Source organism: Hyperolius riggenbachi, chromosome 8, assembly GCF_040937935.1.
Source record: "Hyperolius riggenbachi isolate aHypRig1 chromosome 8, aHypRig1.pri, whole genome shotgun sequence".
NCBI classification, from domain to species: Eukaryota; Metazoa; Chordata; class Amphibia; order Anura; family Hyperoliidae; genus Hyperolius; species Hyperolius riggenbachi.
The window spans coordinates 65,735,455-65,761,479 of record NC_090653.1 but is presented as its reverse complement, the minus strand read 5'-3'; the positions used below and the strand labels follow the sequence as shown (position 1 = coordinate 65,761,479).

Genomic DNA, 26,025 nt, shown 5'->3' with positions numbered 1-26,025 from the left:
ACTGATTAGAAGCTCCTGTACCGTCTCATTAGCAGCCGAGGGGAGGGCCCCAGAATGCTTTGCAGTTTAGCTGCGGCTTGCGTCTTTATGGGTCTATAACAGACTAAGATAAGCACACATCAAAGGTAACTGAAATGTTTATCTTCACTAATGGCTTTTGAGCTTCCTTCTAAACTGTTTAACACAGGAGAATAGAGGTTTAAATTAGCTTCTGCAGCCTGACAGTTACTCTTTAAGGTTCAATGTTCAGCAATTTCGATACTATTGGACAGGCATCTAGCGCAGGAGGACTTGGTAAAAAATTTCTTCAAAACATTAGAGATCTACACCAGTTAGACAGAAAGTATTTCCGCAGTGGGATTTGTCCTTGGTTCTCAAGAGTCTAACAAAGGCGCCCTTCGAACCCATTGAGGAGATTGAGGTGAAATTTCTTACCTTGAAATTGGCATTTCTTATCGCAATTACATCAGCTAGACGTATAAGTGATTTACAGGCATTATCTATCAAAGATCCTTTTCTAATTATTTGCCCTGATAGTGTCAGGCTCAGAATAGATCCAAACTATCTTCCTAAGGTAGTCTCTGAGTTTCATAGGTCTCAGGAGATTATTCTTCCTTCTTTTTGTGTTAACCCTTCTGGACGTAGGGAGGAAGAGTTCCACTGTTTGGACGTAAAGAGATCTCTGCTAGTATATCTTTCGAAATCAAGAGAATTTAGGAGGTCAAGTAGCCTATTTGTCTTATTTTCGGGTAAAAATAAGGGGCAGCAGGCATCCAGACAAACCATTGCTAGATGGATTAGGCAAACCATATCTATATCATATGAAGGTAGTAACTGTCCCTTACCACCTAATATTAAGGCTCATTCAACCCGTTCTCTGTCAACATCCTGGGCGGAAAGAGCAGGAGCCACCATTCAACAAATTTGTCAAGCGGCAACATGGGCGAGTGCATCAACTTTTATCAAGCACTACAGAGTGGATGTACTGTCTCAGCAAGATCAATCGTTTGGCAGAAAGGTGCTCCAGGCAGTGGTCCCTCCCTAGGTTAGTCTTTTCTGATTATAAAGACTTTCTTGTTTATCTCTCAGGTTGTCCCGGATGACAATTAGAGAAAGACTCCTATTAGACCTACCGGTAATGGAGTTTCTGATTGTCATCCGGGACAAACATTATAACCCTTTCCCTATCCCGACTGCGCACCTTTCTTTTTTCAGTTAAGATCACTGGGATCTAGTACATTCACCTTTTGGTGTTTAATGTTTTCCTTCATCTGGGTGTTTCTAGTCTTATATACTTTCAGACGCACTGAGGATGGAGGGAGGGCGGGGGCTTTTAATCTTCTTGGATTTGTGTTTCCACAGATCCTGGGCGGGGCCGGATCTCAGGTTGTCCCGGATGACAATCAGAAACTCCATTACCGGTAGGTCTAATAGGAGTCTTTCCCACAATGCAACAAGGTTCACAGACAGGAAACTGCCAAGAGTACATATTCATAATTTCTTTGTGGGAGGGGTTTCACCACAATATCAGCCATACAGCGCCCCCTGATGGTCTGTCTGTGAAAAGGAATAGATTTCTCATGTAAAAGGGGGTATCAGCTAATGATTGGGATAAATTTCAATTCTTGGTTGGAGTTTCTCTTTAAAGGACAACTAAAAAGAGAGGCATATGGAGGCTGCCATGTTTATTTCCTTTTAAGCAATACCAGTTGCCTGGCAGCCCTGCTGACCCTCTGCTTCTAATACTTTCAGCCAAAGACCCTGAACAAGCATGCAGCAGATCAGGTGTTTCTGCCATAGTCAGATCTGACAGATTAGCTGCATGCTTGTTTCTGGTGTTATTTAGACATTTCTGCAGCCAAACAGATAAGCAGGGCTGCCAGGCAACTGGTATTGTTTAAAATGAAATGAACATGGCAGCCTCCATAGTCTTCTCACTTCAGTTGCCCTTTAAGATCGGTCAACTGCTGTTTTTTGTGATCTGGCAAAATGGCCCATTTTTTCCTTATGGTGTGAACATAGCCTAACAGAAATTCATGGCCAAAGTTTCTGTTAAATGGATAATGATTATTCTAATCATACAAATAAGAACTTGAGAGCTTTCTGTACACCTGTGTACAGTGTACTTACTGCATAACTTGAACCTTTCAGCGATAACATTCAAACAAAAATGTACATTTAAAAAAAAAAAATGTTTACATTACCTTTTAATAAGGTTGTAAATCTTCATAAAAGGGGAAAGAGGCAGAAGCCATGTTTAGACTTTCGGTCTGGCTCACATGGGCGTTGGGGCTGCAGCAGAGGCTTTAGCTCGTTTTGCTGATGCCAAATGCTTTTCTGTTACCGAGCAGAAAAGCATTTGACTACCTTCATCGGCAGATCCTGTTGTTCAGTCGTCACATTTTGATTCCCGAATGGAACCACCAAATGTAGCTATTACTGGAGGCAGCAGGTAGCGTTTAGGATTAGACAGTGGGATGTACAACCGCGTTTACTAAAATGATGGAAAACGACAGTACCAACCTTGTATTTAAACCACCTCCATTCATATAAATGGAAGCCGTGGTTGATCCTTTTAAGCATTGCTTTCATCGCCTGATGGAAACGATGTGTTTAAAGGGAACTTTAACCCCCCCCCCCCTCCCAAAAAAAGTTTCACTCACCTGGGGCATCTACCAGCCGCCTACAGCCATCCTGTGCCCTCGCAGTCACTCAGGGCTCCTCTGGACGTTAACAAGTATATTTTTACACGTTGCAGGTGCAACACGTAAAACGATACGCGTTAATGTCCGCAATAGCATTCTGCACCAGCGGAAACACATGCAAAGGTGCGCGTGGTGGCCCGCCGAGTTGGCAAAAACGAAACTACCTGTGGGGAGTACTGGAGGAGCCCTGAGTGACTGTGAGGGCGCAGGATGGCTGGCTTTGGGGGGGGGGGGGGGGTTTAAGGTTCCCTTTAACCTCCCCAAGCATCCTTGTTAACCAGCGTTTACTGCTCTCTGTGTTCGAGATGGTTTGATGGTGGCACCGAATAAAAAGTGAGGGAATCTACGCCACAGGAGTGTATTGAGCAGCAGGAAGTAAAGTCATCTCTCTACTGGGATCCCAACATCAGGAAATGCATGCCCAATACGTTTTTTTACGAAACTAGGCCGGTTTGGTATAATTTTTAGACATTATTAGATGGAGTGTGGTCAGTGGCGTAACTACAGATCATGCCCCCTCCCCGATGTTCACACCCATTCCCTTGCCTCCCCTCGGTTACCCCTTCCCTTCCCCCAGCCTGGGGCCCATCTAGGAGAAAATGAAGTGCACAAGTGAGGACATTGTTATCTTCACATGCATAAGAAGTGTAGCCACAAAAACACTTCATCTGAGGAAGGATCCCTTTATTGGGGGAAGGGGAGGTTAGTAATTGGGGTCCCCTCACAGCTTTGTGCCCCCCTGCAGTTGCAGGGGCTGCTCCCCTCTAGTTACACCCCTGAGTGTGGTACAGTTGAATATGAGTGGACATAGGTGGTATTTTGCTCTTAGCAGTTTTATAGTGTGACATGCCCCCTCATGTCTTGTTGATGCAATACTGTTGGGGGGAGGGGACAAGTAATACATTGTTGCCAGTTTGGAGTTGCACTGTTAATCTGGCCACTAACGGTCCAATTTCTAGCGAAAAATCGTTTGAGCGATCAGAAATTCTGATCGGACGAAAAATCGTTCACTACACCATCAACTAACCAATCATTGCTTCCTATCTATCACGACCACCAAGAATATCCAAATTTTCGTTCGACGAAAATTCATTCGGGCGACATTTTTTTCACTCGTTCATAATCGATTGTGTCCATCAATGGAGATTATTTACAACCAATCCAATCAGAATTTCTGAACGCTCAAACAATTTTTCGCTAGAAATTGGACAGTTAGTGGCCAGCTTTAGTAAGCATTCTATTCCTCTAGATGCACTGGTCCGCTGACTGATGAAGATGCTCTGCTGCGTTCCTGTGAGATGGGAGCTGCGTGTCAGCACTTTACATCGCTGTGTGTATGGCTGGTGTCACAGCTGAAATCTGTGTCCTCTCTGGTGGAAAGTGTCAGCCCTACTGAAGGTGAGGTCCATCTATTAGAGTCCTAGAGTTCACATAAAGGGCAGTGTGAGAACCAACGAAACCCAGTCAGAGTCTGCTGGCAACCAAGTTGATAAGTGAATATAACAGCATGGGTCAAATGTGTTTTCCATTGTAGTACATCTTGCTTCCTATCCTCTCTGGATGCAGCTAGTGGAATGGTCAGCCAAGGGTGAAAATAGGCAGAACAGTGGATGCCCAACTAAATTTCCAAACATCTCTGCATTGCAGCAACGAAAAAAAGTCTGCATGAGGAGGCAGGACTTGTAGTTACAGGAAGTAGGTGCTGAGCAGTTTGATAAAGAGAACCTAGAGAGGCATGAGACATCTTGAATCCCTTTTCTGGCCAGAAACCCACTAGCAGCCTTTTAAAAGTGCTGATGATTTGAAAACGCTCTTGCTGATGCAATGCTATGGGAGATTTTTATAACATCACATCGTTCAAGTGGGATCGCACCGATAGCATTACATTAGCAAAAGTTTTGCTCAGAAAAAGTGGGTTTCTGGCCTCTAGGGATTTTATTTCAACTCCACTCTCTCCTCAACTAACTTGATATTGTGCACCTCCCTTCATACTCCCTTGCCTGGATTTAGACTTGAAGTATTTGTCCAGAGTTATTGGTTTAGGTACAGGAATGCAGCATATGGATTGAATGGAATTCCTGGCCCAGGACAGGATGGATAATTCACAGGACGCTCTTGTGTTCTTCTTTCTATAATACAGTTCATCTCCTTCCCAGGCCCCGATGATGCTGAGACATTTCAGCTGGAAATAAGCGGTTTGATGAACGAGCTCCACTGTCCCTATGTGTGCCTGACCAGCGGAAATGTCACCTCCAGGCTGCACAGCCCCCGAAACTGCCTGCAGCTTATTGGTGAGGATCAACCTTGTTTATAATGGGCTCTAATATTATTTTTCACTTGGAAATCATCTTTTCTAGAGAGTTTTCTCTGTTTTAGGTAAGTATTTTTTATATCACTCTTTTCTATATGTTTCATAATTAGAAATATGTGTGATCTAACCTACAGTGAAACTGACAGGAATGGTGGTCATGTGGGAATAGGAAGAGAGGTGATAAGAGTTTGGTCACATGGTACGAGGGGGCAGCACCAGGGCAGCAATAAAGTAAAAAAACAAACAATAAAAACCTGCTCTAAGGTTGATAGAATTGTCACCACTTGTTGTTACTCATCGATGCAGTACAAAGCTATGCATCTGTCAGTCAAGCTCTGCTCCCGCCTGTAGCTCTCCATGCTCCTATCAGGACATAGCGAAGAATGAACAGGCAAACAAGGCATTCCTGATCAATGTTCACTCAATATATCTATCGAACATTCCATTAAAAGTTCACAAAGATGATACACTCTTGACTGTACAATCCTTCAGTTCTGTGTAATATGAGACTACCCAAAGTATCCATTCAAAGTATATATCCATTTACCCTTCTGCTATAAAGATTTGGTAAGATTGTACAATCAAGATTGGCACTGATGGGCACCTTTTAGTATTTCATTGGTTTTTTTATTTTTATTTATTTATCAAATCTATGGAATTAGCCTGCCTTAAAGGGAACCTGAACTGCTTAAAATTTATAATAAACACATGATGTAGCTGCAAATGAATATTACATACTTGCCTCACCGTCAGTTCCTCTCAGAGGCTCACCATTTTCTTCTTACAGTGATCCCTTCCAGTTCTGACAATATTTTGTCTGAAATATACCAGTTGCTGTCAGTTATATATCAGCAGCTGTCAGTTACAACTGAATGTGCAAGATAATGTCTATGTTTCCCTATGGCTCAAGTGGGCGATATTACAGTTTAACAGTGTGCTGACCAGGAAGCTGTTATGGGGTAATGGCCATTTTCAAAATGGAAGACAGAGAATTCCATTGATCACAGTGGACAAACAGGATGCAGGAGAGAAGAAATAGATTGATGAGTAGACTACACAGGAGGTAAGTATGATGTGTTTATGTTTATTTTGACTCTTAATTTTCAGTTCAGGTTTTCTTTAAGATAGATCTATTCTTTTCAGGATGGAAATTTAAACCCATGTAGACTATCCACTAAGCATAGTAGAATATTGCAGTAAGTTAAAGGTATCTACTAAATTGGAACTTTTAATCAGTAGATTGTAGGCCAACAAGCATCTACTGCCAGATTTGCATTTGCAGACTGCTTGCTGCTCACATTGAGCAATGGTTGGCCTTGCCCTAGCTGACAGAGCCATGGTTATGTAATGCTCCTCGGAAAATGAACTGTTCTGGTTGGCTGAGCATTGGACAGCTAAAATAGCCAATATCAGCAAGGACGGATTTATACTTTTAGCACCCCTAGGGCAACTTTCTTGTTCCTCCCCTTCCATGTGCATCAGCCCACCTCCACTCCACGTGCAGACCCCCATTCCATTTACAGAAGCAGCCTCCTCCTTCATATGCAGCCACCCCTGTTCCATGTCCAGCCATCCCTTTGACTACAGCCGCCCAAGGTCCGGGCCATTGTGGCCTTTCCATAAATCTGACCCTGAGGCTGCATTTCCACTTGTGCAGTGGGAATCATCGCGGGACAAATTCGCATGCGGATGCGAATTTCGCAGGCGGGTCTATGCGAATTTTCATGCGTATTCTCATGGATGACGACGTATGCCAATTTAACCATGGCAATGCTGGTGTGATTTTCCCATTGCTTCTATGAGAATTCGCTTAAAAATTCGCATATCCAAACCCCATGCGAATTTCCTATTAAATACATTGTCTGCGATTCGCATAGTGGTATGCGGTATGCGAATTCTTAAGGCTCTGCCATGCGAATTTTTTCTGCACAGAAAAACGCAAAGGAATCCTGACAAGTGGAAACAGTCCCATTCACTTGTATTGCTATGCGAATTTGCATGTGAAAAACACATGCGAATTCGCGATAGTGGAAATGGGCCCTCAATATTGGTCATTTTAGAGTGTCTCGTCTATAGGTATTTTTAGTTTTCTGAACAGTGAACTCATTTTTTTACCCATTATTCCTATATAGTGTTCCTAAGTACTGAGCTGGAGGCGGGCAGACTCCTGAATCGCCACAATGTTCCTGCTTCTGACCCCGGAATGGAGCAGGATGAGGATGAGGTCGTGCGGGAGCTGCAGCTCATCAGAAAAGCTCTGGATTTACCTGAGATTTCCCTGGAAGTACCAGTGGCCCAAATCCTAAAGGAGGTGGAGGACAAGGTAATGAGAAAATAGCTTTAAATATAATAACTTTGTCAGGGGCTTGTTGATGTTTACCATTTATTTTTCCTGTCATCATTTAACGGCGTGGAGATGCAGAGATGATTATCATCGAAGTATTTTTATAAGCCTACCAAGAAATTATGAAGAAGGGGAAGTATTGTTACTTCCCATACGGTTTAACAGAGACCATTCATATTTTCTAGGAACAGGACAGTTTGAACCTGTTCTGGAAGTACATATCAGGAGCTTTCAAGACCATGTAATGAGCCAGACACGTTTGCTTTAAGGCAATCCTGACTTGACCTATAAAAAAAATGCGCTATGACTAGGGACCTTTCGTCTGAAACATGTTAGTCTGTGTGAAGCTGGATATGTCCTGAATAAAGATATCCTTAAGTGGACAAGTGTGGTCCATTCTGTGTTTTCCGCCATATAAAAAGACTTAGATACTGTAACGACTGTGGAACTTTCTCCGTGATCAGCGCACAACGCGTGCGCTGACACGGCGGAAATCCTCCACAAGCGTATATTTGCAGGCACCCAGCAAAAGGTGCTACGCACCTGTAGAGGGAAATTCCTGTCGGCAGATGGCGCTGGGGAGTGCAGAGGAACCAATCCTCTGTACCTCCACAAGTGCCAGACAGGAATTGTACGAAGCGCAGAACGCAATCGCAAGAGAGGCGATTGCGAATAAGATTGAGCAAAGGGACAGGTTGTATGTGTGTGCGCCAATCCAGTCGCCACCCCGCGACCGCGCACACACAACAGCAGATATGAAATAGGAACGCGATCGCGACAGGTGCGATCGCCAGACGTGACACAAGGCAGATCAGAATAGAATACGAGGGTAGCAAAGGCACAGTAAATAATACAATGAGAAGATGCGGAAAAAACAAACGCTAGCTAACCGCAAACACCGCACTCATTCGCAACAGTGCACGCGGTTATGCGCGGTCTCCACGTGATAAGCACAATAGAGACAAGCACGCCTAACTAACCATCGACAGACAAACATGAAACAGAGGACGCGAACGCTTGCTTAACGGTTACCTCACCGAGCCTCCAGCAAGCGGTCGTAGCAGATAAGACAGACACACGAAAACAGGGACAAGCGAGAGATAGGATCCACAGCACTAGCGAAAAGTGGCTAGCGCGATCCAGGTACAGAGTAGCAGAACAGAAGGATCCCCAGCGCTAGCGAAAAGTAGCTAGCGCGATCCCAGGAGACAGAACAGAAGGATCCCCAGCGCTAGCAAAAAGTAGCTAGTGCGATCCCAGGAGACAGAACCGAAGAGATAGCTGGTAGCAACCGCTGCACCAGCTATACTCCAAGAACAGAGATCAGAACCATTTCCTGTCAACCACCATAGGGACAGGACAATGGCAACAGGCAAGAAAAGACAGAACAGGCAATACAGATAATACAATCTTAACTGCACTAGGGAAATCTGCCTAGCGCAGATTCAGGAATTACTCTAAGCTGATGTTCAAACAGAGAGCAAAGCTGACACCCCACCAGGAGTGTTACATAGGACGAAATCCTTATGAACAGCAAAGCATTGTGGGAAAGACATAGTACTTATAGTACACGCCTCCAATGAATGTGGCCAGGCAATTTGCATGACAACGTATGCAAATTCCTCTGCAAGCACAAGCTGAAAAACTGACAGAAGCTCTTCTTTCCAGAGTCCTGCAGCATGCAAACCTACACAATGGTCAAAAGGCTGGCTGCCTGCACAGGCAGTTGAGCAAATCATCACAGATACTCTGCTCTGGAGAGGGAAGGCTCTGTATCCCATGGGGCCTTACCAGTCCTCTCTTGGTGTCCTATCCGTGTCCACATTCCCCACTGTCTCCCCGGCAAAATTATTCTACCTCCAGGTTGAATACGTCTTTGGCCCTTCTTAGGCTGCTTTTGGAAGTAATTGCCTCCCCGACAAGCAGGTCTGCACGGCTCAGGTGTGAGTACGAATGTGCACGTTTTCTGGAAACACTTGGGGATGCAAGTGTAAGGGTACGTTTCCATGAGAAGCATGCAAATCGCATGTGAATCGTGTGATAATGTAATATGCTAATTCGAATTCGCATGCGCATTTGTAAAAAAAAATGATACAAGCAGGAAGTTCTATTGTCATTATTAATCGCACATGCAAAAACACAAGTGCGAAAACAGCATGTGGCATCTGAAAAAACATTGCTGTCTGCTTTTTTTTTTTTTTTTTTTTCAATGAGAATGTCATATCTAATTGACACAGGCACATAGGAATTCATTGGTGTGCGAATTTGTGTTCTGCTAAAAAAACAATAACACACATTTGCACCTATTGGAAACAGGCCCTTAGCTGTCTGAGGACTCCTGAAGTCATTGTATACGTAGGATAGGGGGGTAAAGAGGACATGGAGAGAGTACCAGGAAGGCTGTATGGGGTCCAGAGCTTTCCTTCTTTATAGGTATCTATGGTAACTATTCTTTTGTAGGGCGCTTGAGATGCTTTTCAGCTGCTGTAAAAGTGAGCACTGGAAATAGATTGGCCAATGCAAAAAAACAAGGATGGTGTTGCTTAAATTGATGCCACGAGAAGCAAATGCTCACACCCAGACAGCACTGTGCCGTTTAACTCCCTAACGCGGATAGGAGTCGGGAAGGTGGTAGCCCCAGGACTGCCTAATGTCGAAAGGTGCGCGCGCATCCCCGATTAAGTGACAAAGCTCTGCTTCGTTATCTGTCTACCAGTGGCGATCCGCTATCGAACTGTTAAACGGCGAAACCGCTGTCTGTTTACATTGTACAGCGCTGTGATCTACGGCAGCGCTGTACTGGGGACAGCCGTGACACTTGGCTGTCCCCTGGGGAGGCTCGGAGAGCGATCGCCTCTCGTAGGCTGATGCCTATCAGAGCTGATCACTGCTGCCTATGAGAGCTGATCACTGGGATTGGCTGTAGGGGGGAATAAATACAAAAATAATAGGGGAATGTATTAAAAAAAAAGAATATACACACAAATTAAAAAATAAGTAAAATTGTAGGAGCGATCAGAACCCATCAACAGAAAGCTCTGTTGGTGGGCAGAAAGGGGGGGGGGATTCACTTGTGTGTTCAGTTGTATGGCTCCTCAGCAAGCTTTTAAAGCTGCAGAGCACTAAATTGACAAAAAAAGGCCTGATCACTAGGGGGGGTGAAAGCCCGTCAGCCAATAAAAGGTGCAAGTACTTACACCTGTGTCTGTTATACCAAATCTAGCAGGAGCTGCAATGAATTGGCCATAGACAGGAGAGAGAGAGCTCGGTTGTACATATTTGTAGATTGTGTCCAGCAGGGGGCACCGTGTGCTTGTAGCCCTCTCATGCCCCTTCCTATCACTGACCTACACACTAGAAGCTGCAAAAATAAAGATTAAAATCACAAACACCGCTGTACCTAACAGGCGGGTAGGAGGTGATTATTACAGTAGCCAGTCAGGTGGTAATCTCCATTTTATTTTTTTCTAAATGGGCACTGGTACAATAATGGGTTACATGTGGTCCCCACAGCCACTACACGCTTCTCCGTATATCACTGGATTTCAGAAATCCTCTTCTGATTGAACATTATATTCCTGTTCTCCTTTAGATAACAGAGCTGTCTTCATCTTCTTCGCTGTCTCCTCCTTTGATGAAAACTCATCTCCAGCCAGAGCAATGGGTAAGCATGACAGCATTGCATTTCTTGTCAATCATTTCTCACTTCTAGTGCTTTAAGGTGCCCATATATGGTACAATTTTTCATTTTCTTTTCGATTAGATAATTTAGTTCGATTATTCCGTTAGATCGAATATAAAGATTTTTCCAGCATGTCCGATCAGATTTTTCTGAAAAAAACGGGATAATCGTTCGAATTTCTTGATCGGAAAATATTTTTAACTTTCATTCGATTAGATCATTTAGATCGAATAAACGGGAAAATCGAATATTTTTATTGTATAGTGTATGGGCACTATTACTCTTACTTTGCTAAACGTTAAAGAGGCACTGTAGGGACATATAGGCAGTCAATTATTCAAAATACCCACTTTTTAATTATCCTGGTTTTGGCATCTAAAACACTTTCTAGATCCATGTATTGCTGTATATTGGTATGTAACCCAGCCCTCCCAGTAATGTCAAGCCTAGGATGTTCAGCTATGCACACTTCTCCCAGTGCATTCTGGGAGACCAGGTGTTTTTTTCGGGTCAGCCAACATTTCCTCAGTGATGCACCTTGCCTCTCTGCACCGCAAAACCTGTTTTGTGGTGCAGGGAAGTTGGGTGTGGCTTGCCTTATTCTCTGTCTGCCTCCCTCTTTCATGATTCAATATTTCCAGAGACTGGAAGGCTCAGACTAAACAGATGTCTTCCAGTCAAGTATACATGGGGTATTCATCTGTTATGTCAATCCATCCAGTGCAAGGTAAGTCCTCCTAGTAGGTGCTGTTCAAAGGGTATGGCTGAGCCATACAGGGAGTATATTGGCTGTGTACGGGGGTTTTCCTGTACACAGCACCATAGCAGTAGTTGATGCTCATTCTATTCCTGATAAATGGGTTGATGTAACTTATATTTCCTCTCTTTCCTCAGAAAACACTGCAGGAGTTACACCAGTCTATGCTCAAGGAGTATGAATGTAGAATGAGGATGCTGGTCACCAGATTTGACGTCACTGTGCAGTCCTTTCACTGGTCTGAGAGAGCCAAGGTAAACGTTCTTCAGATGAAGCTACACCTGTCAGGTTTCGGTTTTCTGAATTCAGGGCTGGCTCAATGAAAAGCCTTAGGCCCACCTTTTCAGTAGTCTTCCTTTCTACATTGAACAGTTTAACATGGAAAGTGGTAAGCTTACCTCAGAAGAATAGCTGTCAGAAAGTAGGAAGTGGTTTATTAAATCACATCTGACACATTTCGCAAGACGCTAACTTCTTCAGGTCAATTAGATGTGTTAGCTGCTGATAAACCAGCTCTGAGGAGTTCACAACTCATGTATCAGCATCTAAGGGCACCTAATTGCCCACCAAGAGGTCAAAAACACTTTTTACCCATTTCCAGCTGTTCATCTGAGGTAAGTTACACAAAAATATCCCTCTATACTGAATCACATAAATAAAACTTAACGTTTATTGTTTACTTATAAAAGCTTGCTGGCTAAGAAATATCTTTCTAACTTGCAAATATTGCTGGACCAACTCTGTCAGAGAGAAAATAAGGAGATGGCTATGTTGCCAGCTCTGGTCCTATCGCAATATAGATAATAGTTACATTACACAACCCCCACCAAACAACCCGACATGTTTCACTTCTAACCGAAGCTTTTTCAAGGGAAAGTGCTTAAAAAGTGCTATTAGTGATAAGGTGCAAAGATAACATTTTTTAAAAACAAGTTACAGATATAGCCTATCGGCTAGTAACATAGTAGCAGCCAAACGAACTGGCAGAATGCTTCTCCTTTTATACTTCCCTATTGGGGTGGAGCTCCTTGCCATTCCCCACGCTGGTCATCCCCAGACACTCCCACCATAAAACCAGACCCCATTGGTGCCCAGCAATGTCAATCACTAGGGCCACCAATGGTATTGTGAGGGTATACCCTACAATGAATAAAAGATATCCCCCTTATCCTACAGCATGGATACTGTAAATATATCTGTGGGCTCACCCAGATAATATGAAGGTGTCGGCGGACCGTTAATCTAACTCTCCCCATACCTAAGTCCACAGATCGAGTGGAGTGCGGGGTCCGTAAATATCGCATGCTGATAGGTCAATCAGCGTAGTCCCGCTCAGAGTACCCCAGCCAATCAGCAGTACGCTCAGGCGGAGACAGGCATCACTGCTCTTCCGCACTGCGTGCGGTGGAGCGCATACGTCATAGCCACTCCCTCACCTCCATGTATTGGCCCAGAGTTAGTAGATGGTGCTGACGTGCGCTGGTTGCGATGGCAACATATACACAAAAGTTGATCCAGTCACAGCGCTAGGGACGAAAACGCCCCTATGTGAGCTGAAGATGGCCATGTCATTTGTCTGAGCGGCGAAAAGTTTACATATGCGGCCGGGTGCAGAACTACTGTATGCAGACCCTGCCCCATAGAACGTGCTACATTATATATATCAGATGCATATCCCTCTAATAAGGAATACCATATATGAGAAAGAAACAGGTACAGGATGGGAAGGGGGGGGGGGGGAGTGGAAGGAGGGGGGATGTCAAGCGCCCTAGGGAAGGGAGTACTAGTAATCCGCGCCTAGAACGAGTGTAACATCTTAACAAGTACTCTAGATATATAACCACACTAGATAAGGACATCCCAAATGAGGCTCAGCCAGGGGAGGAGGAGAGGGGGGAGGGGCTTTGTGCCCAGGTGTGACAACGAGAGTACCAAGGGTAAGTATATGGTAAATACAGAATCTGGATAAAATCAGACATATAGGTCACTTACAGAAATGGTGAGAAAGTGAAGCCCTCATTTAAACCATCCGGACTGAGGGTCCCCATTCTGTATATCCACCTTGATTCTAGTTGTCTCAACTTTTGGTCAAGGTTACCCCCCCGGGGTCCCAGAAACCAATCTTGAATCACCCAATATTTAAAGGAGTCAGGATCGCCCCCATGTTGCTCATTAAAATGACGTGCAACTGACGTGTTCCTCTTATGTTTAATGTCCCCCAGATGTTCCAAAATTCTTGTTTTTACTGCTCTTGTAGTTTCTCCGATATACATGAGAGGGCATGAACATTGTATGGCGTATATGACCCCCTCTGTGTCACAATTGAAAAAATCAAAGAGATCAAATTTTCGACCATTTTTGGGGGCCGTGAAGTCCTTACACTTCAAAACATGAGGACAGGCCTTACATCTGCCACATCTGTGCATGCCATTCACACTCTGATCCAACCAAGTCTTTTTCTTGAACTTTATTGTCGGATCCATAGTTTTTGCTGGTAGGAAGGAATGTACTAACGAATCACCAAGATTTCTTCCTCTCCTATAAGTAATTTGTGGTTGAGGGGGAATCCATTTACTGAGGTCACGATCCAATTGAAGAATAGGCCAGTGGGTGCCAATTATTTTCTTGATAATTGGTGATTGTTTGGTATAGGTACTGATGATCCTTGTCATACTTGAGTTGGGATCTGATTTCTCCTTTGGACATAAAAGTTCAGTCCTTTCGACTGATCTTGCTTTATATTCAGCCTCTTCCAGAACCCTCTGGGGGTAGCCCCTATCTCTAAATCTTTTATGTAGATTTACACATTCTCTATCAAATTCCATCAAATCCGAGCAATTCCTCCGCGCTCTGAGGAACTGCCCCTTCGGTATTCCCCGTTTCAGGGGGTCTGGGTGATGACTCTCCCATGACAGTAATGAATTTGTCGCTGTGGGCTTACGAAAGATACTCGTATCAAGGCCATTGAGGGCATTCTTAACAATATGAACATCCAAAAAGTCAATCGAGGTGGAACTTATCTCGTGGGTGAAAAACATACCTATATTGTTATTATTAAGTTCACCCACAAACTCAAGAAACATATCTCTGGGGCCGTCCCACAAGATGAACACGTCATCTATGAAACGGCCCCAGAACAAGATGTATGATGCATATACTGCCAGCTCCTCACCAAATACTATCACATCCTCCCACCAACCAAGGAAGAGGTTGGCATATGCGGGGGCACAGGCCGTCCCCATGGCACAACCGCGTTCCTGTAGGAAATATTGATTTTGGAAGAGAAAATAGTTGTGAGTAAGTATGTACCTCAGGAGGTCCAAAATAAACAACGAATGCTCCCTCACATGAATACTACGTGACCTCAAAAAATAATCCACTGCCTTGATCCCTAAATGATGTTGTATATTGTTGTACAGGGATTCAACGTCCAGAGTTGCTAGCCAGGTATTACCAGTGACTTTAATGTCATTTAATTTATTAAGTAGATCCATGGTATCCCTTAAGTATGAAGGGAGGCTTTCAACGAATGGCCTGAGGAAAAAGTCTACATATCTGCTCGCATTTTCTGTGAGGCTGTTATTACCTGCCACAATCGGTCTACCTGGGGGAGAAGAAATGCTTTTATGGACCTTGGGGAGTGCATAAAACACAGGGACAGTGGGATGCTTCGTGTTAATACACTCAAAGTCACCCTTATCCAAGATCTGTTTGTCCCTTGCTGTTTTTAATAAGGCCTCGAACTCCTTTTGGAAGATAGGTGTCGGATTGCACCTTAGTTTCCGATATTGTCTGTCATCATTAAGGAGTCTTTCACACGTTTACATAACCTGCTCTTGACATTACAACAATATTCCCTCCTTTGTCAGATTTTTTGATTATGAGGTCATTGTTGCATGATAGATCCTCCAGGGCTTTCCTCTCATTCCATGTCAAATTGTTCACATCCCCACTTTTCTTTCCCCTTCTTGCTAACTCCTCCAATTCTTTAGTAACCACATCCACAAATGTCTGTATGGAGGGGTATTGGCTAATAGATGGACAAAACTTACTCTTTCCCTGTAGATTGCTGACTGGTGTACACTTCTGAATTTCTCCCGAGGCACTCTCCTCAAGGAGATCGTTAAGATTGGCCAAAGCTTCCTCATCCCTCCTAAATTCAGATCTACTCCGTGCATTGGGGGTACTCATAAATTTCTTAATAGCCAATTTCCTGGCAAACAGGTTAATATCCTTGACAGTTTCAAAGAGGTCAAATTGTGGAGAGGGAACAAACGAAAGGCCCTTGGATAAAACACTCATTTCTGTTTCATTCAGTACATAATCAGTTAGATTAATAATTTTCATTTTGTCAGATGTAGCTAATTCAATTACCATTCCTCCTCTTTTCTCTTCCAATAGCGGGGTTTGTATCCCCACCTGTCCCTGTTGCGTAAATCTCTCTGAGGTAAGCTCAGAAGTGGGAAAAGTGGAGGGATGAAGGAGGGGGCATCAATGCATAGACTTCACGGATTAAACAAATGTTCAAATATATCACAATGTTTATAAATGCAATTACCAACACTATCAGTGTAAATAAGTAAAGTAGTCTCTGGCTCTGCACATATATTGAGGAAGTATGGGCGGCTCTTTGCATGTATTGAGGAAGTATGGGGGGCTAGCACATATATTGAAGTATGGACAGATCTGCACATATATTGAGGAAGTATGGGCTATGGGGGGCTAGCACAAATATTGAGGACTTATGCAGGGCTAGCACATATATTGAGGACGTATGGGGGGCTAGTGCATATATTGAGGAAGTATGGGGGGCTAGCACATATATTGAGGACGTATAGGGGGCTAGCACATATATTGAGGACGTATAGGGGGCTAGCACATATATTGAGGACTTACGGGGGCTAGCACATATATTGAGGACGTATAGGGGGCTAGCACATGTATTGAGGACTTACGGGGGGCTAGCACATATATTGAGGAAGTATGGGGGGGTAGCACATATATTGAGGACGTATAGGGGGCTAGCACATATATTGAGGACTTACGGGGGCTAGCACATATATTGAGGACGTATAGGGGGCTAGCACATGTATTGAGGACTTACGGGGGGCTAGCACATATATTGAGGAAGTATGGGGGGCTAGCACATATATTGAGGACGTATAGGGGGCTAGCACATATATTGAGGACGTATAGGGGGCTAGCACATGTATTGAGGACGTATGGGGGGCTAGTGCATATATTGAGGAAGTATGGGGGGCTAGCACATATATTGAGGACGTATAGGGGGCTAGCACATATATTGAGGACTTACGGGGGCTAGCACATATATTGAGGACGTATGGGGGGCTAGCACATATATTGAGGAAGTATGGGGGGGTAGCACATATATTGAGGAAGTATGGGGGGCTAGCACATATATTGAGGAAGTATGGGGGGGTAGCACATGTATTGAGGACTTACGGGGGGCTAGCACATATATTGAGGACTTACGGGGGCTAGCACATATATTGAGGACGTATGGGGGGCTAGCACATATATTGAGGAAGTATGGGGGGGTAGCACATATATTGAGGAAGTATGGGGGGCTAGCACATATATTGAGGAAGTATGGGGGGGCTAGCACATATATTGAGGAAGTATGGGGGGGTAGCACATATATTGAGGACGTATAGGGGGCTAGCACATATATTGAGGACTTACGGGGGCTAGCACATATATTGAGGACGTATAGGGGGCTAGCACATGTATTGAGGACTTACGGGGGGCTAGCACATATATTGAGGAAGTATGGGGGGCTAGCACATATATTGAGGACGTATAGGGGGCTAGCACATATATTGAGGACGTATAGGGGGCTAGCACATGTATTGAGGACTTATGGGAGGCTAGCACATATATTGAGGAAGTATGGGGGGTAGCACATATATTGAGGACGTATAGGGGGCTAGCACATGTATTGAGGACTTATGGGGGGCTAGTACATATATTGAGGACTTATGGGAGGCTAGCACATATATTGAGGAAGTATGGGAGGCTAGCACATATATTGAGAAAGTTTGGGCAGATCTGCACATGTATTGAGGAAGTATGGGTGACTCTGTACATGTATTGAGGAAGTTTGTTCGGTTCTGCACATGTATTGAGGAAGTATGGGCGGCTCTGCACATGTATTGAGGAAGTATGGGCGGCTCTGCACATGAGTTGAGGAAGTATGGGCGACTCTGCACATGTATTGAGGAAGTATGGGCGACTCTGCACATGTATTGAGGAAGTATGGGCGACTCTGTACATGTATTGAGGAAGTATGGGCGACTCTGTACATGTATTGAGGAAGTATGGGCAGATCTGCACATGTATTGAGGAAGTATGGGCAGATCTGCACATGTATTGAGGAAGTATGGGCAGATCTGCACATGTATTGAGGAAGTATGGGCAGATCTGCACATGTATTGAGGAAGTATGGGCAGATCTGCACATGTATTGAGGAAGTATGGGCAGATCTGCACATGTATTGAGGAAGTATGGGCAGATCTGCACATGTATTGAGGAAGTATGGGGGGCTCTGCACATGTATTGAGGAAGTATGGGCAGATCTGCACATGTATTGAGGAAGTATGGGTGGCTCTGCACATGTATTGAGGAAGTATGGGCGGCTCTGCACATGGTGGGGCTCATGGGCAGAAGCTGAATGATGGCTCACCCTGCTGCCGCTAAACTCCCCAGCGGCATTAAGTACTATACCCCTCCGAGCCGTCGTAACTCAGAGGGAGGTGAAATACAGGGACCAGCAATCGCTGGAGCCCTGAATTACTCTTACGCGTCCCACGCAGCATATCATTGCTGCTATGGGGCGCCGAAACCACTGTCTTCACCAATCGAGGTTTGCTGTATCATCTCCAATGTCTCTCTGAGTCTATCTGTGACTGGAATGTATTGCACCATTATACATGCTCTATGGCTGGTAATTATGTTCTGCAGGTACAAGGCGCTTCCATGAATGACGTATTCTGGCCTATCAGAAAGTCTCTTGTTACCGAGTCTCTCATCACAATCCCCCATTTACTGGCAGCCCGCGAAGATTATTCTCGCATCCTCCATACCTGCAGCGCCACTGTGTGCCAGAAAACCCGCTGCTCCATCCAGAAGGTAATGTTTGAGCATGATGCTTTTACAAATCTGCTTAAATTTGTATTAACCATAAACTTGCTGCACCTGTAAATTGCCCCCCAAATAGTGCAAATCACCAATAAAGCAGGCCTAAATACTGTATATAACAAAATCAATCCTGAAGTGAAAAATAAAGACAATAGACAATGGCGTCACTAAGTGGGTGCGGTAGGAGCGGATTACACCAGGTGTCGCCAGCAGAGGGGGTGACACCAATCTGCAGGCTTTTAGGGAGAGTGGAGTAAGGCTATGTAAATATAGACCAGGTACTTCTCCCTTCTCTTCTCCCATTTGGCTGCTCTGTGCTGAGCTGATAACAGATTTGAGGCCACCTGGGCCACATAGTGATCACCTTAACATCCCCCTATTCACCCCTTGTGTCCAGGGCAGGACCCTCCCACCTCCCCCACAGCTAGCATTGCCAGAACCCCTCCCTACCAATATAGCAAAGTGTAGCCAGTATAATAATCTCTATCCCCTCAGGGCCGGTTCTAGACTTTTTGCCGCCTGAGACAAACTTGCGAGAAAATGTGCCCAATACCCCCTCCAGCGTTCGGCGCCCCCTCACCCACCCACAGAACCGGGTGGTGAGGAACCCGCCTCACCCCGCCTTATGGGCGGACCAGCCCTGTATCTCCCCTTCCCATAGGAAGTGTGTCCAGTGTGGTACTGCTCCCTCTTTCCCATAGCAAGCATGACCAGAACCCCCCACCCTTACCCCTGACAAAAAAATAAATAAAAGTATAACGATCCCTAACTCCTCTCTCCCCGATAGCAAATTGGTCCAGTATAACATTGTACTTAATAAATGTCAGTATAAAGTAACGTTACTACAAACATTTTTTATTTGTTTTTGTTCAGTCTGTTTAGTTTGGTGAGGTTGAAGGTTCATGGGGTAAAAGAGGGGTGACATCCTTCACTGGGTTACACCACTCCTAGTGACACCCAATTACTCCAATAGTGGGAAGCCTCTGAATACTCTGGATCATCCAGCGAAGGGTCCCTCTATACCAGGAGTGTCAAACTCAAATACAAAGTGGACCGAAAGTTAAACACTGGAGTCAAGTCGCGGGCCAACCTCATAGCCACTTCCCTTACTTATAAAGTTCCCTGGTGTCTAATGGTCCCCCTCCCTCCCCTATACCGTTCCCTGGTATCTAGTGGCCCTCCTCCCTCCCCTATAAGTTCTCTGGTGTTTAGTGGCCCTCCTCCCTCCCGTATACAGTATCCTGGTGTCTATTGGTCCTCCCTCCCCTTTGCAGTTCCCTAGTGTTTATTGATTTCCCATCCCTCCCCTACACAGTTCCCTGGTGTTTAGTGCTTCCCCCTACCTCCACATGTGGCTTCCCTAATATTCTAGGACTTTACCTCCAATGTAGCTTCCTGGTGGTCACAGAGGCGCTCAGTGTTGCTGATACTGGCAGATGCTATTTACTCCTATCTGTTATTGCCTGATGAAGCAGGTTTGTACACTGCGAAATGCGTTGCACTTTATTTGGAGTATCCAATAAAATAGTTTTGACTGAAAATCCAGTCGTATGTTCTGCTTGAAGGAGGAAAGTCCACCACTACCTCCTCTATTACCAAGATGGGTTTTTAAGTTCTTTTAGTGTTTTTTATCCTGTTGGCGCCTCTGTTATCCTATTATCTCCTGGTGGTCTAGAGTGGGCCAAACATAATGCAAAGTGGGGAACCACTTGGGGGCCAAATCTGATGGCTTTGAGGGTCAGATTTGGCCTACGGGCCGGAGTTTGACATGTATGCTTTATATCTATTCGACTCAGTGAGTGAAATAAGTTTCTTGTGGCCACATAAATGGGCTAGTGCACTGGGCATGAGCAACTAAGGTCACATGCACAGCAGAGGGAAGCACAGAGAGAAAACTCGTGCATAAGCTCTTCCTTCTAGCAGGCATGCATGAACTGAATTGATGCATGCTTAGTGCAGATGCAATCATCCGTGGCTGCTTTCATGGGTAGAAGATAGAGGGGGGCCCAGTGCTGGATTGGTGGGCTGCCAGAGGATTCAAGAAGCCTCTAGACCAGTGGTCCTCAAACTAAGGACCTTGACCCCTGAGGATTTTAGATTGGCCCCCCACACACAAAATGTATTACTTATAGATGCAGTCAGCTACATCTTTAAATATTGGTGGTCCGCATATAGAATAGAAGTGCTGGCCCCACCCATCCACATGGAAGCAAGAAAGCAGTAATTCGCTGGTTTCCAATCAAATTCTACATCAATTGACACTGCTGTCCAATTAGACTGCAGGTTGTCACCTGGGTATGCTTCACTGTCTTGCCCGCAAAAACTCCTACATAATTTTATGTATACTCCGCCCCCCCAGCAGTCCGAAGTATGTTGACCCAGCCCTCGACCCAAAACGCTTGGCGACCCCTGCTCTAGTCCATGAGTGCCCACAACTTGCAAGCTACTTCACAATTTACAGAGTTACAGTGAACCCCCCCCCCCAATAAAACTATGGGTAGCCCCCCCCCAACCCAGAATAGATAGCTGGTTGTGTGCCCAGTATTAGCACCCCACTCCCTAGCATAGATAGCTAGATGTTCTCCAAGTTTTAGCAGCCCCCCTCTCCAGCATAGACTGCCAGCATTGGGTAGCTTTCCCCCCCCCCATATGCAGAGCAGCGGAGAATGCTTCACTCACCTTTCAGCACAGCCAGGATTTCTCTTCAGCCCTGTCTCATCTCTATGATCCCTCCAGTGGCACACATAATGAGAGCTGCCACTAGAGGGCGTAATAGATATGAGACTGTGTGACAGGGCTGAAGAAGGATCCTGGCAGTGTCAATAGGTGAGTGAAGCACACTCTGCTCGATCTGCACTCAACTTCAGCGTTCTCGCTTGGCATAGGCTTGTGCGACTACTATCTACCCAGTAGTCCTTTGCAATTGACCGGTAAATCGCGATCTAAGTAACAGGTACCCCTGCAGCAGAGTATCCAGAAGCTTTCCGCTAATGAGGCAAGTGTCCAACTTTTAGTTTTATTTTTAGTTCGGCATTGCTTTAAAGGTATGACTTACTAATCCAGGCCTGTTCCACTTGATGTCATTTTAGATTTCTAGAGTGCCCCATGAACATGTCTCCTAGGCAGTCCTGTTGTAAGCTCTTCCAGCAGTGGACTTTGTCTCCACTCCCTCTAAAGGTAGCCATACACTGGTCAATTTGCCATCAGATTTGACCAACAGATAGATCCCTCTCTGATCGAATCTGATCAGAGAGGGATCGTATGGCTGCCTTTACTGCAAACAGATTGTGAATCGATTTCAGCATGAAATCGATCACAATTTGTGGAGCTGCCGACGCCGCCTGCCCGCCAGCTATACGTTACCTAATCTGGCCGGCGCGACTGCCCCGGTCTCCGCTGTCTTCCTCTCCACGCTGGTCTCCGGTTCGGCTGGCTTGCTTCACTGAACTTCCTGTCCAGGGGAAGTTTAAACAGTAGAGGGCGCTCTACTGGTTAAACTTTCTGCCGGGACAGGAAGTACAATGAAGCTGCAGCCCTGGAGCTCGGAGCGGAGAAGAAGACAGCGGAGACCGGGGGAGTCGCGCCAGCCAGAACAGGTAATGTATCTCCGCTGTATTGCGTCGGTCGTCGGGCATTCGAACACTGCTATCGACGCACTCCCGACCCGCCGGTGATCGAGAAAAAGGTTCCGCACGGACGGATCGACGGGAACGATTGATTTCGGATGGAAATCGATCGTTCTGTCAGCGATTGCGCGACGATTTCACAGCAGATTCGATCACAGTGATCGAATCTGCTGTATATCGGCGGGAAAATCGTTAGGTGTATGGGCCTCTTTAAATGGCGTCAATCTTGCAAATGGATTTTCCAAGTTGTTCACTATGGGAAAATGTATGCAGGAAAAGCAACAACTGGTTTTGTAATGACCACAGGACTTGGTCTCCAGTGACAATATCCCCACCAGACTCCCATGTCCAAAGCCAGCATGTAATACAACGTTCTACCAAGCAGGAAAAATACCAGCTGAGGTTGAAATCAATTTGTGTAAGCTTCATTTCTGGTTATATTAATTCTAGCATTGTTACTCAGCTTTTTGTGTTTTTTTTTCTCAGGTTTTAATGACGGGCACTGTGCCAGACCGAGGAGGACGACCCAATGAAATTGAGCCTCCGATGCCTTCTTGGGAGGATAGGAGGGAAGGAGGAGGGGGTGGCAAACAGCGGTGGGGAAAACGAAGCAAAAGGAAGAGGAACTGAGGGCAGCTGATCACCCACCACTGGATTATTTTGGGAAGCCTCCCTACTGCCAAACTTCTGCTTTATGTGGTTTAAGTTTTCTTTTACTTATGTTGCGGTTAATTCACAAAGCTTACTTGTTTTTCAAAAAACTGTAAGGCCCCGTTTCCAGTAGGGCTGAATTCAATCCAAATCTGCAGCGTTTTTTGCACGCAAGTCGCACGTGGAAACGCTGCCTATGTGGCCAATGACTTGCCATCCAGGTGTCATACCATTGCGAATTTGGATGGCGTGCTGCAGATTTCTGCAGCACGCATCAAATCCCTAGCCATGCATGGCCAGGGTAAGCGATCTGTATGCGTGCTCGCATCACTGCATGTGCCAGCATGCGTCCTGCAGAATGCACACTGGATAGTGGAAACCGGCTTTGAGGAGAGCTAAAGCATGAGATAAATAAGAGGAGATAATTCATGAGATAAACGGATAAGACTCATCAGATGCTGTTAATAATGCATTGCACACATAGCACACAACATTATCACCATCTCTTCTGCATTCATCACTGCAAGTTACACCAGTAGCATGACTGTTGCTATGGTAATGAGCATTACTAAGGATAACACTCATTAGTAACACGTGTTACTGTAGCAACAGTCATGCTACGCTAGTACCGAGAGTCGCACTACTGGCGTAACTCGCAGTGCTGCATGCGGAAGTGATGGTAACACTGTCCACTGGGTGTGCACTGCAGTACTAACGGCATTTGATGAATCTACCCTAAGGCGAGATAAACCATGAGTGAGGCCAGAAACCCACTAGGAGCGATTTCTAAGCGCTAGTGATTTGAAAAAGCTCTTGCTAATGCAATGCTATGGGAGAGTTTTATAAAATCACATCGCTCAAGTGGAATCACACCCATAGCATTACATTAGCAAGAGCTTTAGAATTGCAAAGCGCTCAGAAAAGAGCTTCTAGTGGGTTTCTGGCCTTAAGTCAGTTAGGAGAGATTAAATCATGAGTTAGCTTACATGAGGAGAGGATAATTTGTGAGCTAATAAGGCGAGATAATGCCATAGGGCCCATTCACCCTTGCTTAGTGCCAGCGTTTTGCGCTGGTGATTTTTCCACAATTAATGCAGAAAAATCACTGTACACATTTGCGTTTTTTTGTGTGATTGTAATTTTCGATTGAAATTGCAATCGATCGCAAAAACTCTAAAAAATGCTGCATGTAGCACGCTGCCATATTGCGCTAGCGCTTTAAAAAGCACCAGCGCTTTGATGATTAGCGGTAAACAGCCGCTTATCTCCCTAGATATGGGCCCTTGCAACAGAAAAGCTTTGTGAATCACCCCCACAGAGCCAGACTGTGGCTTTTCCTCCTTAGTTCTACCTGCAGGTAATAGCAGGAAAACTCACTCTACATATTGAGTTCATCGATAATGAGCAAAGAGTTCTTGGCTCACATGGGCTTTATTGCCCATACCTTTAGGTAGATGAAATTCAAAAACCCCTTGTGTTGGGCTGTCCTTCGTTTTTGCAGCACTTGTCCCCATCAACCAGCTATCGCTGAGTGATGACCTTTTTAAAATACTTTAATCCTTATCTCCACCCCCAATATAAATCCCTCCCTAATGCGAAACCCTAACCTTCTTCCCTCAACATTAAGTTTTCCCTGGTATCTAACCCTAATCCGTGTCTCCTCCTAACTATAACCTCCTTTACCATAATTGTTCCTTTTATCGTTCACCTAGCCTATCCCTTAACACTGACCCTCCCAATGTAATCTCTAACTCTAGCCCATACTCCCCTTCAGTTGCCTTCTTCACAAGATGTTTAATTTAGCTGACAGATATGCGCTACAGTGGATGAATTGGGCGTTGCCACTGAATTCATGTACTGTAGCAGTCAACAGCTGAGAGCCCAGCGCCCAAGTTAAATGCCTTCCACCAGCAAGTGGCATTTAATTTTCTAATGCCCACTGAGCTCAGGTCTGCAGATTAGTCTATTGCAGGAATCTTGTGCTGAGGGACACTTGTAATTTGCCACTGCTAACCTCCTGTAGAATAATTATCTTCCGGCTAGCCAAAGCCTTTATAGAGACCCTGTAAAGAAATTCTTAAAGGCTACTTACTGGCCTTATAGGAAATCTCCTGAGCTTTGGCGAAGCATGATTTGGAAGTCCAGCCACATCCCTTGCCATCTTCCATCCACCTCATAGCCTGGTCTCTGCAGAAGAGACCAGCACTCAGGCACATTTGCTGGGCGTCGATTTGCAGTTGGGCCTGACGTCTGATTTTCATCAACATGAAAGCCCAGTGTTGGGACTTTTTTCCTTTACAGTGATTCTTGATCCAGAGAGCAACTGATACTTCCTGGTTTGCAGACTGATCAGGAAAAATAATCTCACTGCTATGGATATGGACTACTGTGTTATTACCATATGTTGATATGTTGTTGGCTTTTGTTTTTTTTTGGGGGGGGGGGGGGGGGGGCAGATTGGATTCTGAAGGGGCTAATTTTTGAAAGATTTTCGTTTGATGCACTGTTTTTAATTAATTTACCGGTAATTTCTATTCTGTTAAAGTCAATGGGAATCATGTTTTTAAAAAAGCCAGATACCTAAGGAGAGGGGAGGCTCTGGGTCCTATAGAGCCTTCCCTCTCCTCTCCCAGTCTCTGTTCCAATGCTGGCTCCCCGGTACCAGTATTCAAGCAATTTGGTTAAGGGTTCTTGGGCCCCATGAGTCGCCGAAAGATGCAGGGTGCCAAATGTTCTCGGCTTCTCCTCCTTACCGTCAGATTTCCATTAGGGCCAATGCAAAATGATAAGC

At 45.0% G+C, this 26,025-nt stretch overlaps 1 protein-coding gene across 1 annotated transcript in view; it reads left to right on the top strand.

The window, feature by feature from the left end:
* FAM98C (family with sequence similarity 98 member C) overlaps positions 1-25,665 on the top strand; it is a 41,785-nt gene extending 16,120 nt beyond the window's left edge. Inside the window, exons 2-8 of the mRNA XM_068250566.1 lie at positions 3,955-4,103; positions 4,862-4,996; positions 7,149-7,339; positions 10,953-11,024; positions 11,937-12,053; positions 18,781-18,948; positions 23,070-25,665. Of these exons, the coding sequence (XP_068106667.1) occupies positions 3,955-4,103; positions 4,862-4,996; positions 7,149-7,339; positions 10,953-11,024; positions 11,937-12,053; positions 18,781-18,948; positions 23,070-23,213 (976 nt within the window). The 3' untranslated portion in view covers positions 23,214-25,665. The remainder of the gene's footprint in view (positions 1-3,954; positions 4,104-4,861; positions 4,997-7,148; positions 7,340-10,952; positions 11,025-11,936; positions 12,054-18,780; positions 18,949-23,069) is intronic.
* Positions 25,666-26,025: the final 360 nt, after the last annotated feature.